At 43.0% G+C, this 17,263-nt stretch overlaps 1 protein-coding gene across 2 annotated transcripts in view; it reads left to right on the top strand.

The window, feature by feature from the left end:
* Nucleotides 1-17,263, top strand: part of BEND5 (BEN domain containing 5) — a 352,434-nt gene that overhangs the window by 157,285 nt on the left and 177,886 nt on the right. For both annotated transcript variants that reach the window (XM_049879235.1, XM_049879234.1), the window contains exon 5: nt 6,989-7,103. In XM_049879235.1, coding sequence (XP_049735192.1) covers nt 6,989-7,103 — 115 coding nt within the window. The remainder of the gene's footprint in view (nt 1-6,988; nt 7,104-17,263) is intronic.

Below are 17,263 nucleotides of genomic sequence, written 5' to 3'. Positions count from 1 at the left end.
TGAAGCTACCATCTCTCTGATACCAAAACCAGGTAAAGACATTACAAAAAAAGAAAATTATAGACCTATATCCCTCATGAACATAGATGCAAAAATCCTCAACAAAATTCTAGCCAATAGAATCCAACAACACATCAAAAAAATAATTCACCCTGATCAAGTGGGATTTATACCAGGTATGCAAGGCTGGTTTAATATCAGGAAAACCATTAATGTAATCCATCACATAAATAAAACAAAAGATAAAAACCACGTGATCTTATCAATAGATGCAGAAAAGGCATTTGACAAAGTTCAACACCCATTTATGATAAAAACTCTTACCAAAATAGGAATTGAAGGAAAATTCCTCAACATAATAAAGGGCATCTATGCAAAGCCAACAGCCAATATCACTCTAAATGGACAGAACCTGAAAGCATGTCCCTTGAGAACGGGAACCAGACAAGGATGCCCTTTATCACCGCTCTTATTCAACATCGTACTTGAAGTCCTAGCCAGGGCAATTAGGCTAGACAAAGAAATAAAGGGTATCCAGATTGGCAAGGAGGAAGTAAAGCTATCACTATTTGCAGATGACATGATCGTATTCATGGAAAACCCTAAGGAATCCTCCAGAAAACTACTGAAACTAATAGAAGAGTTTGGAAGAGTCTCAGGTTATAAAATAAACATACAAAAATCACTTGGATTCCTCTACATCAACAAAAAGAACTCCGAAGAGGAAATAACCAAATCAATACCATTCACAGTAGCCTCCAAGAAGATAAAATACTTAGGAATAAATCTTACCAAGGATGTAAAAGACCTATACAAAGAAAACTATAAAACTCTGCTACAAGAAATTCAAAAGGACATACTTCAGTGGAAAAACATACCCTGCTCATGGATAGAAAGACTTAACATAGTAAAAATGTCTATTCTACCAAAAGCCATCTATACATATAACGCACTTCCAATCCAAATACCAATGTCATATTTTAAGGGGATAGAGAAACAAATCACTAATTTCATATGGAAGGGAAAGAACCCCTGGATAAGCAAAGCATTACTGAAAAAGAAGAAGAAAGTGGGAGGCCTCACTCTACCTGATTTCAGAACCTATTATACAGCTACAGTAGTCAAAACAGCCTGGTACTGGTACAACAACAGGCACATAGACCAATGGAACAGAATTGAGAACCCAGATATAAATCCATCCACACCATAAGCAGTTGATATTTGACAAAGGACCAGTGTCAGTTAATTGGGGAAAAGATAGTCTTTTTAACAAATGGTGCTGGCATAACTGGATATCCATTTGCAAAAGAATGAAACAGGACCCATACCTCACACCATGCACAAAAACTAACTCCAAGTGGATCAAAGACCTAAACATAAAGACTAAAATGATAAAGATCATGGAAGAAAAAATAGGGTCAACCTAGGAGCCCTAATACAGGGCATAAACAGAATACAAAACATTACCAAAAATGATGAAGAGAAACCATATAACTAGGAGCTCCTAAAAATCAAACACCTATGCTCATCTAAAGAATTCACCAAAAGAGTAAAAAGACCACCTACAGACTGGGAAAGAATATTCAGCTATGACATCTCAGACCAGCGCCTGATCTCTAAAATCTACATGATTCTGTCAAAACTCAACCACAAAAAGACAAACAACCCAATCAAGAAGTGGGCAAAGGATATGAACACACATTTCACTAAAGAAGATATTCAGGCAGCCAACAGATACATGAGAAAATGCTCCCGATCATTAGCCATTAGAGAAATGCAAATTAAAACTACAATGAGATTCCATCTCACACCAACTAGACTGGCATTAATCCAAAAAACACAAAATAATAAATGTTGGAGAGGCTGTGGAGAGATTGGAACTCTCATACACTGCTGGTGGGATTGTAAAATGGTACAACCACTTTGGAAATCCATCTGGCGTTATCTTAAACAGTTAGAAATAGAACTACCATACAACCCAGAAATCCCACTCCTCGGAATATACCCTAGAGATACAAGAGCCTTCACACAAACAGATATATGCACACCCATGTTTATTGCAGCTCTGTTTACAATAGCAAAAAGCTGGAAGCAACCAAGATGTCCATCAACGGATGAATGGGTAAATAAATTGTGGTATATTCACACAATGGAATACTACGCATCGATAAAGAACAGTGATGAATCTCTGAAACATTTCATAACATGGAGGAATCTGGAAGGCATTATGCTGAGCGAAATGAGTCAGAGGCAAAAGAACAAATATTGTATAAGACCACTATTATAAGATCTTGAGAAATAGAAATAACGGAGAAGAACACATACTTTTGTGGTTACGAAGGGGGGACGGAGGCAGGGAGGGAGAGGGCTTTTTATTGATCAATCAGTAGATAAGAACTGCTTTGGGTGAAGGGAAAGACAACACTCAATACAAGGAAGGTCAGCCTAATTGGACTGGACTAAAAGCAAAGAGGTATCCGGGATAAAATGAAAGCTTCAAAGGTCAGCGGAGCAGGGGCTGGGGTCTGGGGAACTTGGTTTGAGGGGACTTCTAAGTCAATGGGCAAAATAATTCTATTATGAAAACATTCTGCATCCCACTTTGAAATGTGGCGCCTGGGGTCCTAAATGCCAACAAGTGGCCATCTAAGATACATCAATTGGTCTCAACCCACCTGGAGCAAAGGCAAAGGAAGAACACCAAGGTCACATGACAACTAAGAACCCAAGAGACAGAAAGGGCCACATGAACCAGAGACCTACATTATCCTGAGACCAGAAGAACTAGTTGGTGCCCGGCCACAATCGACATCTGCCCTGTCAGGGAGCACAACAGACAACTCCTGAGGGAGCAGGAGAACAATGGGATACAGACCCCAAATTCTCATAAAAAGACCATACCTAATGGTATGACGGCGACTAGAGGAATCCCAGAGACAATGCTCCCCAGAACTTCTGATGGCACAGGACAGGAACCATCTCCGAAGACAACTCATCAGGCATGAAAAGGACTGGTCAGTGGGGGGGAGAGAGATGCTGATGAAGAAGTGAGCTATTTAAATCAGGTGGACACTGGAGAGTGTGTTGGCAACTCTTGACTGGAGGGGGGATGGGAAGATAGAGAGAGGGAAGATGGCAAAATCGGCACGAAAGGAGAGACTGAAAGGGCTGACTTAATAGGGGGAGAGCAAGTGGGAGAAGGGAGTAAGATGTATGTAAACCTACATGTGACAGACTGATTGGAATGGTAAATGTTCACTTGAAGCTTAATAAAAATTAATTTAAAAAAAAAAATGTGTGTCAACTTGGATAGGCCATGATTCCCAGTATTGTGTGATTGTCTACCATTTTGCCATCTGATGTGATTTTCCTGTGTTGTAAATCCTGCCTTGATGATGTTAATGAGGCAGGATTAGAGGCAGTTATGTTAATGAGGCAAGACTCAATCTACAAGATTAGGTTGTGTTTTCAGTCAATTTCTTTTGAGATATAAAAGAGAGAAGCAAGCAGAGAGACAGCAGGACCTTCTAACACAAAGAGACAAAAGCCAGGAGTGTAATGTGTTCTTTGGACCCAGGGTCCCTGCTCTGAGAAGCTCCTAGTCCAGGGAAAGATTGATGACAAGGACTTTCCCCCAGAGCCCACAGAGAGAGAAAGCCTTCCCCTGGAGCTGGCACCCTGAATTCAGATTTGTAGCCTTCTAGAGTGTGAGAGAATAAATTTCTCTTTGTTTAAGCCATCCACTTGTGGTATTTTCTATGGCAGCACTAGATAACTAAGACAACCAGACAGTCCAGTTTCAGAGTCTGTGCTTTTAGCCACTATGCTGTACTCTCTGGAATAAAAAAGCTTTTTGTACCCGAATAGGCTTCTTTCTCCCCTCCAAACCTTTGTGTATTTCCCTGCCCAGAACTCTTTTTCCCTGGCACCCCTTTCATCTGGCTCACTCTACTCATCTTTTGAATCTCTGTCCTCCAGGATCTCTTCCTGACTCCCAGGCTGGATAGAAGCCCCCTTTGGGTTCTCACAGCTCCCTGTGCTTTCCCCATCAGAGCATGTAGGGAGTTGCTGTCTTAACCATGTGCCCCTCTGAAGCAGGAACGTCTTATTCATTTTGAAATGCCCAGCAATTGGCCTAGCCCACAGAGAGTGTCCATGAATGTTTGTGGATGAGTGATTATCAGTTCAACTAACCTTATACTTTGTCAAGGTTGGATGAATTCCTGGGACCAATCCATCAGTGGCTATTTATTAAGTACCTGTTGTGTGCCCAGCCCTGACCAAACACTCTGGGAGAAATAACAACCATGAATATAAGGTCCAATTGTGATTTGCCTGGTGAGATTCACCTGGCCAGTCTGAGGTCAACACAGGGCAATGACCTCTGCCACCTAGTTTTAATTTCAAATTCCCTGTAACTTTTTATTCACCTCCAGCCCCTCTAACCTACAGCCTTCCTGTCATTCTGCTTCCTCGCACCTTCCTGATTAAATCAGCTCAGAGGAAAGGACCTGGCAAACTTGTTTAGTGGAGGGACAATAACTGACCTCAGTGGTTACTCATGTCTCCCAGCAAGAGGGAGAATATTCTCCTCATTGACGGGACGGGGATTCTTCTCTTCTTGGGGAGAGGAATAAAATAGCTGGATGGGGAAGCTATAGACTGTAAGGGTGGGATACCTCCTTGGAAATTGTTTAGTTCTTCCCCTAATTGTAAAGATGAGAGTAGGCCCCGAGGCTTTCTAAATGTCACCCAATAACTGAGCCAAAACTAGAACCCAGGTTCTCTGACGGTTTGTTGTTTTCTCCAAATCAGTATCCTTGTCCCCAAATTCCATGGTTAGTAAAATTCACAGACCAGGACTCTTAGTTAGTTCTAAAATCAGTCCTGGTTTTCACTACCCCCATTGCCTTTAGCCTCTGATCTAAAAGAATTTATTAATGTTCATCACAATGTTCAGGTGTCGTACCAGGCAGTTAAAATGCAGGCAGTATTTTAATTTCAGTCCTATATTAAGATGAGAAACCGGGTCGGAGAACGTTAGTAACTTTTTAACTAATAACTAGTCAGGATTTGAACACAAGCTCACACTCCTTCTGTTTCCTTGGCCCATGCAGTGCTTTTGTCCCATGGCCAAGTGTGGCATTTCCTCTCTTCTGTTACTTTCTCCTCTCACACTCCTCTCCTTACCTTCATCCCACCCCCACTCCCAAAGCAGAAAGTCTCTTCTCAATTTCCTAATCAGTGGGAATGATTCCCGTTGAAATGTTAACCTCAAACCAAGAGATAGGTCTAAAACTCACTCTGGGAGAGAAAGCTCTAGGCGGCAGCAGCCTTTGGTCTGGCTTTGTTTTCTCTCATTCTTTTATTAGCTGCCTAATTGGCAGCCCAATTAATCTGCTCATCTGTGAAGGAGGATGGATCACAATGAGCTACTCCATTTCCAGAAGCCGTTCTCTGAGGCATCATGGCCAGACCCTGAGCGCAGGCTGGCTCCTTGATGGAGGGCCGCCCCGGGAGCCGGGGTCAATTAGTGGACAGATTAAGCAATTATTAGCCCCTAACAAGGGCACCTGGCATCATTACCCTGCCTGTTTACTGGCCAACTGTGGCTTTAATATGAAGACCAACAAATAAATTAGGGCATCTGGTCCATTGCCGTGTCTGCCGAGAAGTAAATGATGTCCAACTGGCTCTCGGCTGCCGATGGATCCTCAGCCCTGGCCTAATGAAAAGCCTGAGATGTCCCTCACTGGTCACAGTAGCTTTGGAACATGCTGTGGAGAGATTTATCATTCCAAGAGCTAAGTGCCTTCCGCTGGGCACATGGATTGTTCTTGGTTACCCTGCTGCCTTCCTCCCATCTGCTTATCAAAACCTATCTTCCAGGGCCCTGCTCAATAGCTTCCTTATCCTTAAAGCCTTTCCTAATTTCTCTGCCCAGAAAGGGGTCCATTCCCCTTCTGCAATTTGGGAGCAGTTTACACTCTCCTGTCATTTTCTGGCATTATAATCACTTCATAGAATTCAAGAGTGCCATTTTGCCCAATTTTTACAGGTCTCTGATGAAGAATGAGAAGCATGGAGAAGGGGAGGGCAGGGACAAGGGCTTGGAGTTGTTTGTTCTCTCACCCTCTCCCCTTTAGACAGACACCAACCATCACCAGAAAACATCAGGGAGGGAGTTACAGGGTTAGGTTTGCACTTTAGAAAGATCCCTCTGGCTCTGGTGGTGAGGGCACATATGAGAAGTGGTTGCTATCATCCAGGCACCTAGATTAGAAGAAGGGTAGGGGGAGAGAGCCAAGGGGAAAATTTGCTAAATTCCCAGGAAGAGGGATTGACGGGACTTGGGAACTGTCTGGCTGTTGGAGGAGAGTCAGGGAGAATTCAATTTTTCTAATTTTGGTGACTGAGAGGCGGGGTGGTATTGGTACCAATGAGAAGCATGGAGGACAGGAGGACTTCAAGTCTGGGAACAGAGGATTCTCAAAGCAGGAAAGCAGCAGAGTTGAGAAGTATTAAAGAAATCTTCTCCTCAAGTGAGTTTGGCCAAATCCCTTCTCTTCTCTGCTTCTTGGTGTGCCCATCTGCATCATGAAGATTTAGATTTCTATGGCCTCTGACTCTATACTCACAAGAGCCAAGTGCATCCGTTAGTGAGCATTTCTAAATGTATTGTTCAGCATCATCCTGCCTCTCCCACCCCGTCTGTCAAAACCTGGAGTGCCCTCCAAGACACAGCTCAAATGCCATCTTTCCTTGGACACCCTCCCTGGTCTCTCAAGCAGGAAATTCTCTCTCCCTCCTTTCTGTGGGCTTCAATATTATATCTTGAACTGTTTCTTGAAAACAGAGATTTATCTGTAAAATATCTCCTATTGAGAGATATACCCACTGAGCTCATACTGTGTGCCAAACTGAGAACAGTGTGTTCCCCCCTTCTTGAAACACTTTGAGGTTAACATAGATGCTTGTCTTTCCCTAGGGATCATTGACTTCCTCGTAAGCCAGCACCCGATTGCCCGTGTTCTACGGGAACACCTGGTCTTCAAGATTGCACCAATGCTCAACCCGGATGGAGTCTACCTGGGCAATTACAGGTGCGGGGCTGGGGAAAATGCTTGGAAGCTGGTAGTCACAGGATAGTGATATGCGAGCAAGAAGAAATAGGGGATATATCTATGAGGAAGAATTTTCAGAGTACCCTTGAGTTCATTACAGGAAGTTTCAGCTTGACTTTTGTAGATGTGTCTGGTGAGCCTTGGCTGTTTTGTACACAGTCACCTGAGGTATACATACTTGCTGGGGTTTTCTGAACAGCTCATTGGACCAGGAATCAGGAGACCTACTATTAATTTGAGCACCTACTTCCTGTATAACTTGGGTAATTCACTTTCCCTCTCTGATGCTCAGTTTCCCTTGCAGAAATGACAGAGTAATTACTTACCTGGCAGGGCATTTGTGAGCATCAAAGATATAGTGGGGATGGATGTGCTTTGCAGAAAATCATATGGTGGTTATAATGGTTACCGTTTTATTTCTGTGTTTCTTCTTGGAGAATCATCTAAACAGCATTTCTCTTTGGTGTGGGCAAATCAGCTAGCTGCACACTCACTCATGCATTCATATCTTGAACTCTCTTTCTCTTGGTTTAGTGCCATGAGTTATAGCCACTGCCCAGTGGATCATCAAAAGAACATTGAATCATCTCTGAAAGATACTGTTATTACCCCTGTTTCACAGTTGAGGCAACTAACTTGCCAAAAGTCACACATCCAATAAATAGTGAACAGCCTGACTCCACCACCCAAATTATACAGCTATAGAGCTGACTAGGTCCACAACTTTCAAGATAATACTCAAACTCCTCAGCTTGGCATGTAAGGCTCTTTATGATCTGTTGCATGGTGTCCATTGTTGCACCTTACTTCCCACCCTCTTGCCTTACCTCCCACCTGCACCTCTTAGAGCTCTTGCTCTAGCCACTCTGTGCAAAGCCGAGTCCTCCCAGGCATGGCCTACTGGTTCATGCTACCTCATTTTTATGCTTTTATGCATACTGCCCTCTGCCCAGAACCTCCTCATCCCTTCTTCCTTTTTCTGAAAAACATTTCTCAAACCCCCAAACAGGCTTGATCATTCCCTTCTCTAAGTTCCCACAGGCCTGGTTATTGAACAAGTCTTAACCCATTGCATTGACCCCATGGACCTCAAGCCACCAGAGGGCAAGGACTGAGCCTTCATGATCTTTTTGTGTCCCCATTGCTTAGCAGAAAGAGATCAGCACATAGTAGATGCTCAAAAAGTGTTTGATGGGTATGAGTGAATGAAAAGGATGACTTTACTGGTGAAGAAACAGAAGCCCAGAGATAAGATGGAACTTGTCCTAGGTCAGTGGCCTAGCTCAAACCAGAACCCAGATTTCCTGACTCCCAGTCAGGCTCATGTTACATAGAGCTGGTTTACTACTTTCGAAGAGCACAACAGGCAATTGGGTCCAGGAGGGCTTCCTGGTACCCCAGGTTTGAGTTACAGAGAGCTCAAGGGATGAATGAAGCCTTAATTAAAGATAGCTTTGCTGCCTCTTAATTGGCAGAAGTGATGGTTTATTAACATTTGCAGATTTTATGGCTTTCTGCAGACAGAGAGCAATGTCTTTCACCTTCCCCGGACAGAATGCACCCTTAGTGATAATGGTGGTGGAAAGACCATTTGATTTATGTTAACATTTCTGTTTAATTACAAGAGCAGCAGTGGTCAAACAGAGGTCAATACTGCCCACTCACATACTTATTTATGTCTTCATCTGCTGTCCAGGGGAGGATGAGGTAGAAAACACTCTGTGACCTTGCCCAAAATGCCTCCCCTGTATAAGTCTCAGGTGGCCAACAGGAAGGGAACAAGGGACTAGATGCTGTCTACATGTCATCAAGCTCCAGATTTTGTGATTTTGGGGACTTCAGTATAAAAGATTTCCAGCCCACAGAAATTTTTTTCATATTGAAATTTCACCCCTGACATTCTCCTAGTGAGAATATGTGATTTTCATTATGAAAGTCAGAAAAAAACTATAACAACAGGCATTAATCCTGTTGCTAAAACAGCCCTGAGTAGCAACAAAGAGCCTATCAATCATGAAAATTCATTACTAAAGCTTTGGATAATATGAAAAATAATAATAATAAAGATTTAGAATTGAGAGTTTCAAGATGCCTTAGAGGTCTTCTAGCCCAGCCCCTCTTGGAGCCACACTGTTCTCCACAACTGTATTCCCCATGGACTTACCAAGGTATTGTGGGGGAAAAAGAGTTTGGAGGTCAAGGAAGTTTGAGAAACACAGAGTTAAACACGTTCTTTTACAGTAGAATTCCCAATAGAGTTCCGTCAGGGTGCTTGGTCTCTCAAGCCTCAGAGATGTTAAATAATCTGCCCCAGGTCATGTGCCTGGGAAGAGCAGGTGGGGTGCAGGTCTGTCTGAGCCCAACCCCAGCTCGCACCTCAGTCCCACATGTGTCTAAGGCCTGGCCTGCACCAGACACTCCAGACTCTGTGGAACAAGAGGCAGGCCTGCACTCAAGGCACTTTGCTTGGTTAGAAAGACAGTTTAACAGACCAGTTCCTTACAGTGTGAGAAGTGAAGGCAGGGCCTTGAGGAGGGAGTGATGGTCAGTTGCTGAGACTATGGACTTGAATGTCAGTCAGGCCAGATTTCAAATTCCGATTCTACCACCTACTTGCTGTACGACCTTGGATATATTACGAGGCCTCTCTAAGTTTCATTTTTCTCATCCGTAAATGGGAATATAAATAAAGTTATGAGGATTTGGTTAGATGATGCATTTATAAAACTGTGCTAGGCACATTGTAAGTTCTAAATAAAAATTTATTTATTTTATTACTATTACACATTAAAGAAGGATGTAATCCAATCTAGGAAGGGTAATCAGGAAGATTTTCCATACTTGATCATGCTAAGTTTATATGTAATAAGTACCTATTCTATAGTATTTATAGTAAAATAGAAGATATACACTCTAGCATATGATAGCAATAGATGGCAGCTATACCATGATAGATAATGCTCTTTAGTATAAAGAGTAGCAACATTTACTAACGAAACTACTATATATGGTACTAGACTGTGGTTTATGCTAGCAGCATATAGGACCTATACTAAAATTTATAACAGCAATATATAGAACTATAGTATACTCTATAGTTAACTATCTATAGCAGTTACATTAAGTGATATAACAATAGATAATTATATTATGGTATATACTAAAGACGCAGGGTAACCATGCATTCTGTGTTGCTTACTACACTCTGATTACACTGGCCTTTTCTTTGGTTCTGGCCTTAGGTTTAATGTTGCTTTACAGAGGAGCCTTCCCAGAGACTCCAATATAAATATGTTTCCCATTATACTCTTTCATAGCACTCTGTACTATCCTTTCATAGCCTTTGCCCCATTTGTAATCATGTGTTTTTTAATGTGACTATTTAAGGACTTTCTCTACCTCTAGACTGTAAACTCCATGAAGTCAGGGCTCTTGTCTACCTTGTTCTCTATGTCCCTGAAGCCTGGCACAGTGCCTGAATAAATAAATGAACTAAACAACAGCATTTAGTGACTGTGCTAAGCTACCATCCGCACTGTATCGTAACTATCACCTGATGCTGTCATCTCTCAGTCCTTTACCTTCACCTACACAGCCTCCTAACCTCAATTGTTTTGGTCGCATGCTATTGTGACATGAATATCAACAGGCAAATTCCGATGAGCTGCTGTTAGGGTTTTAGCAAACTCTGGATTCACAGCCACACTTTGCTGTTGCCCAGGTATTATACTTTTAGAGGCACTTAAAAATCATGACTGAACATTACAACAGCCCTTTGAGAAGGGAAGGCCAATTTTTATTAATTCCATTTCAGCAAAGAGGAAACTGAGGCCAAGAAGTTGAAGGGCTATTTTCAAGGCCACAGGGTGTATTCAGGGACTCTTCCTACTTCCAAAACTGCTTTTGCCTTATATGCTGTTTAATGTTTAGACTGTGTCTAACGTTCCTCACTATCCTGAGCGTCTTTGTCCTTAGACAAGACTTTTCTCCTCTCCTGGCCTCATTTTCCCTTGTGACCTCTTTGAATAGGAAAATGGGGTAGAAGTCTCCTTCCATCATTTAGTAAATGCACTGGGGAGAGACTCTGTCAAGAACAGTGTGGCTTTTGGCTTTGCAATGTGAGCATCTCCTTCAGAGAGTTCTAGGGAGATCTGGAGCCTGCGGGGCTTGAGAGATAAATGCTATGATTTTTGTTATTGCAGAGGCGAGAGGCTGCAAGGTGACTCCTAGCTGGAAGGCCATTGGGATGGAGAGATGATGGGCCAAGTCAGTCTAGAATTATTGGTAGTTCTCAGTGTCTTGCAGTAGGCATGGCTGCCTACACACACTGCAGCATTTGCACACTTTCTCTGCCACCTCCTCCTTCCCATCATTTCCTTCGCAGAGAAGACAGCCACCCACCCCCACCTGTACCCCACTGAGTTTTCTTCTGAGCATTTGTAATACACAAGTCGCTTGCAGGCTCTCCGTCTCCATAGGACGATATGAAACTCTGTGTTGGGTTTGCATTTCTTAATTAGGTGCTTGTCATTGTGTATTCCATCGAGCCATGTATAAGTAAACAGTCATAGACCTTTGAATAAATTTATTGATTTTATTTATGTTTCTGGGCATAAAAATCTATAATTACCAGGTACAGCCTCAGTATAACTGGTATTTAATGACAATTACTTTTTTGTTACCATAGAAATGAGTCCAAAGTAGTTACCCATAATTTCTCATTTCCCAAACCTCACACGTGCTGAGCTGCAATATTACCATAGTAATTGCCTATTAGTCATCATAAATACGCAGTTACCCAAAAGATAGCAGGATGCTGCAAAATTTCTCATCTTCAGAAAACCTCAGTGCTTCTTGGGAGTGTGGAGGCCGGGGAGAGGAAAAGACCTCTACGGGTGGTGGAGAAGTGATTCTGCTTTACAACATGGTGCCACAGATCCAGTGGCAGAAACGAACGCTGCTACCAACTACAGACTGCACCATCATTATGTCTCTTGGCCATGGCGATCCTCTTGTAGCAAAGGGTGCTTCAATGCAATAAATCCAATTTAACTAAGGTTCATTTAGGGCCTGCCGGGTATCAGGCCCTGTGCTGAGCCTTGGGGAAGCAGAAGGAAATCAGAGGCTGCCCTTGCCAATGAGCAGCCCAATATTCATACTAGAGGTGTGTGTGATGCTAAGGAAGCCTAGAGATATCACAATAGTTAATGTTCATTAGGTGCCTACTAGCTGTACATTAGATGTGGTAATCTCATTTAATTGTCACAACAGCCCTATGATGGAGGTAGTATTATAGTCCCATTTTAAATAGAGAACGAAATTGGGGCACAGAGGTACCAAGGAACTTACTCCATCTCCCCCAGGCAGATTTCTGAACCCAGTCAGACAGACACTAACCTGCCACAATTTTAACCTCTCCCTACACTGTCTCCTGAAACAGAGAGTGCTTCCAGCTGGGGGGTTTTGAAGGATGAAGGATGTGTAGGATTTCACCAGACATAAAAAGGGAAATAAAGAAGGATTTGGGTAGCGAAATGTGATCAAGTATAGCAGAGGGTGAAATACCTGGGGAGGCATTTCCAACACACACACACACACACACACACACTACTATGTAACTGGCCTACCACTCCCACCTTGACATCCCAAGGAGAGAAACATTTTAAACTGTCCAAAATAGAATAAAACATAAAATCAGCTATGTAAAATGTAAAACACATGTCAATGTTGTATTTGTTCTGTGACAGCATAAGAATTGCACATTTTTCATCAAGCTAGAAACAGAAAACAAAGATCAACTGCAGGTATCACCTTATTGAGAGATCTGCCAACCCCATGCCACACTGTGCCTCCTTCCCCACTATGGCCATGGTCCATTCACTTGGTGCCTCTGTCACGGCATCATCGAGTCTTGGAGTGGGATGGGAGCTCAGAGGCATCTAGTCCAGTGCTGCACCTAAGGCAGAAGTCATCCTTGAGTGATGGCCATGCCACCTCTGCTTGTTTATCTCTAGGCATCTCCAGGAAAAAGGTGGTTCCCTACCTTCCAAAGCATCATGCTCTACTGATACCAGCTCTGACTGTCCGTGAATGTTTTACGTTTAGGCTAAACCTTCCAACCTATAAGTTCTGCTTCTGCCTTCTGCAGAAGGAGATAACCCTTAGCTGCTTGAAGATTGTGTGTCCCCACTGTCACCTATTCCCCATTCACTCCAACCACTGCCAGCTCCTCCTTTCCAGGCTGAGCATCCCCAAACTCTTCCAACTTTTCATATATAATCTGAAATGTATCCTTCTCCCAATCCTCCCTTCTGTCCTCTGACCATGCTCCAGACATTCGTCATTGTCTATCTTTGAAGCGTGGTGTGTGGGACTGAATGGTTAGGATAATGACAATGATGCTGATAGCTAACATCTATTGAGCATTTGAGCCTAGCACTGTTCTGTAAATTTTTGCATATTGTTTCATTTAGTCCTAGGAACAGCTTAATTATTTTCTCACTTAATAGCTTAGGGAACTTACACACAGGTAGATGAAGTAATTCCCTCAAGGTCATAGAGCTAGTTAGTAGAGCAGGAGTAGGAAGGGACCAATACAAGCCTTGCTCTGACACTCTACCTCTTCTGATAGAGCCCACATGCGCATTGCTGTCAGACATTGAGCTCACCTCAACCTAAATCTTTAAGCCATTTTCACTTGCATTTGTGCTGAATCACAACTCGCCCCATCTTCTTTTACTGGTTGCCATCAAGTCGATTCTGGATCATAGCAACCCTATAGGACAGTGTAGAACTGCCCCAAAGGGTTTCCAAGGCTGTAAATCTTCATGGAAGCAGACTGCCACATAGTTCTCCCATGGAACGGATGTTGGGTTCAAACTGCTGACCTTTTGGTTAGCAGCTGAGTGCTTCAACTTTTAGAACCTTACAAAAAGCCAATGGCATTGGCAAAGCAGGAATCAATCTCCTACTTTAACCAAAGAAGAAACCAAGCCACACAGAAGCTAAATTTCTCAAGGTCACACAGAGAGTGAACCACATAGATGACACTGGAAAAGGGTCTCCAGCCTTCTAGTCCAGATGCAGCCTGAGTAACAACAGAGGCCAGACAGACCCTTACCTCCCTGTGACTGTTCTGATTCATGTAACCTGAGTGATGTTTCTATGGAGGCTGAAAGGACACTGGGGCTGGCAGTCTAATCAGGTGTCTAACCCACAAGTGCATATTGCCAAAACCAATTATTCAAATGAGCTTCCCAGCCAGGTTCCATGGCAAAGACCAGATGGTTAGATGTCTGTGGAGGCAGCTCCCCATCTCTGTCCCTGCCAGTAGCTGAATAGCATTTCAAAGTTAGGGTTGATAGAGAGTTGATTTTAATAATTGATTCTACAGTGAAGACAGGCCTCTGAGGAGACAGTAACCCAGAATAAGTGGCTGGGGAGTCTGGAGGAGCAAAACAATGTGATAGAATCAAGAACTTCATCATTTCTGGTCTTAGTTCCTAAACCACTGCTTGAATAGTGTCTGCTCACTATGCAAACTTCCTCAGTGGCTCCTCATTGCCCACCAGAAGGAACCTAAGCTCTTTAGCCTGATATTCAAGGCCTGCACAGATGTCCTTGAACTTCCTTCTCAGCTTTATCTCCCACTGTCCACCTTGCTTCTTCCTGCACACCTCTCTCACCCCCATCCTCTCCTCACGTCTGTGCTTTTGCTGGCACTCGGCCTCTGCTTAACAAACATGATGGTTAAGGTTGTGTGTCAATTTGCTGGGCCATGGTTCTCAGTGGTTTGGCAGTTGTGATGTAATTTGGCAGTTACATGATGATGTAATCAACTCCATGATGAAATCTGCTATGAGCAGACGATCAGTTGACAGGGGGGTTATTTGGCCTGCCCCCACTATATAAATGGATAGTCCAGTGAGGCTCTTACTCTGAATCCTAGAAGCTTACCTGTGAATCTTGGGATTCATGAGCCTCTGCAGCCTGTGAATCAGCAGCCTGCCTTCTTACCTATTGATCTTGGGATTCATCAGCCTTTGCAGCCTGTAAACTAGTGGTTTGCTTTTTGATCTGCTGATTTTGGGTTTGTCAGTTCCTGCAGCTATGTGAGTCAGAAGAAGCCTCTAACTAGACGCCTGACCCATGGACTTGGAATTTACCAGCCTCTACAACTGCATGAGCTATTTCCTTGATATAAATCTCTCTCTCTCTCTCTATATATATATATGTTTCACTGGTTTTGCTTCTCTAGAAGATCCCAGCCTCCTAAAGCAGAAGCCTTTTAACTAAATTGTGTCTTCTCTCTCTTCTTTCTCTTTCTCCTTCTATCCTCCCTCCCTTCCCTCCCTTCCTCAAACATCTACCAAGCACGTACTTTGTACCATGCACTGAAGGTATGAGATTGGCTGTGCCCCTGTGCTTGGTTTTAAGGAGTTCACGGTTCAAAGAGAAAGACAACTTTTCTGGTGGAGGGAAACCCAGGATGTTGTGGAGTCACAGAAGAGACACCCCTAACCCATCTTGGAAGATTGGGATAGGGGCAGTCAGGTAAAACATCCTAAAGGAAGTATTGTGTGAGATGGGTCTTGAAGGATGAATGGGAGTTAGCCAGAGGAAAAGAATGGTAGCACGTGCTAAGCCAAAGGAATAATAACAGTGATAATAATAATACTAAACATTAATTGAACTTACACAAGCTTCCAGATACTGTTGTGTTTTCAGTCTCCACGTGTATCATTTTCACTAGAGATTTAGGGATGATAATTAATCACACTTCTGCTCTTATTCCCATCCTAATTCTATCAATTTAGAAGGAAATATGGGGATCAGAAAAGTAGAGGTCAAAATATTAGTTTTTTTTCTTGATAAAAGGTGAATTTGGAGGGCATGGCTTGTATCTGTGGCCAAAATTGGTTTCCCTTTACATCACCCCAAATTCAGCTTCCCTACCAACCACCAGCAGGGCAGGAAGTGAGCAACCTCCCAGAAAAGCATACCAAAGGGCAAAAAGGAAGCCAGAATGTACCTTCCCTGCAGTGTCCCAGATCCAAAAGAGATGTGCCAGGAGGGACTAGGCCAAGCAGACTCCGATGCTTTTCTCAATTTGAGGAATCAGATAAGTTCTAACCATCCAGCAGGGAGAGACAGCAAGGGGCTGGAGAGGACCATTCTTTTTTACTCTTAGGGACTAGAAGTTCCCTCTTCCCTACGCGAATGAAAGCAGTGGGAGGCTCCTCCCAACAACCTCATGAACCTATGAGATAGGTTCTTGTATTATCCTCATATTACAGATGAGAAAAGTGAAGCATACAGAGAGGTTGAATAATTTGCCCAAAGCCCCACAGTTAATAAGCAGATATCCAGGAGTCAAACCCAGAATGCCTGTGTTTTAGGCTGGGTTTCCTAGAGAAGCAAAACCAGTGAAGTGGAGAGAGAGAGAGAAAGAGAGATTTATTTCAAGGAAATGGCTCATGCTATTGTGGAGGCTGGCAAGTCGCAATTCCATGGGTCAGTCGTCAGGCTGGAGACTTCTCCTGACTCACATGGTTTCAGGGGCAGATGAACCCCAAAAAGTAGATCTGGCAGAAGGCTGCTGGCTCATGGGGTTGCAGGAGCTGGCAAGTCCCAAGATCTGCAGGTCATACAGCAGGCTGCTGGCTCGTATCCCAAGAACTGGAGGTCAGAGGATGAAGAGTCAGATGCGGAGTGTAGAGAGAAATTTGCTAGAACATCCATACATATTAGGTGTAGGCCACACCCCCAAGGAAACTGATTGACTTTCTGCTGACTGGTTGCTCACATCAGATCACAAAATAGAGGATGATTATATAATATCTGCCAAACCACTGAGAATCATGGCTTAGTAGAGTTGACACATAACTTTAATCATCACAGTCCATCCGTTGCCAACTTGGCACTAGTACACATCTTTTTAAACCATACATAATCTCTAAAAAAGACGATTATAAAGTCATACCAGCACCTAACAATACAACTAACGTGTACAACCAAAAATGTACTAGCCCCATTTATATCTTATATTTTGTAATAAATAATGTAATAAGAGAGGGAAGAAACCAAAGATATTTTATATATCTATATAAAAAAATATATAGACATTTTATATAGATATG

Source organism: Elephas maximus, chromosome 3 (assembly GCF_024166365.1).
Source record: "Elephas maximus indicus isolate mEleMax1 chromosome 3, mEleMax1 primary haplotype, whole genome shotgun sequence".
Lineage (NCBI taxonomy): Eukaryota > Metazoa > Chordata > Mammalia > Proboscidea > Elephantidae > Elephas > Elephas maximus.
This window is presented reverse-complemented; position numbering and strand designations above follow the sequence as displayed.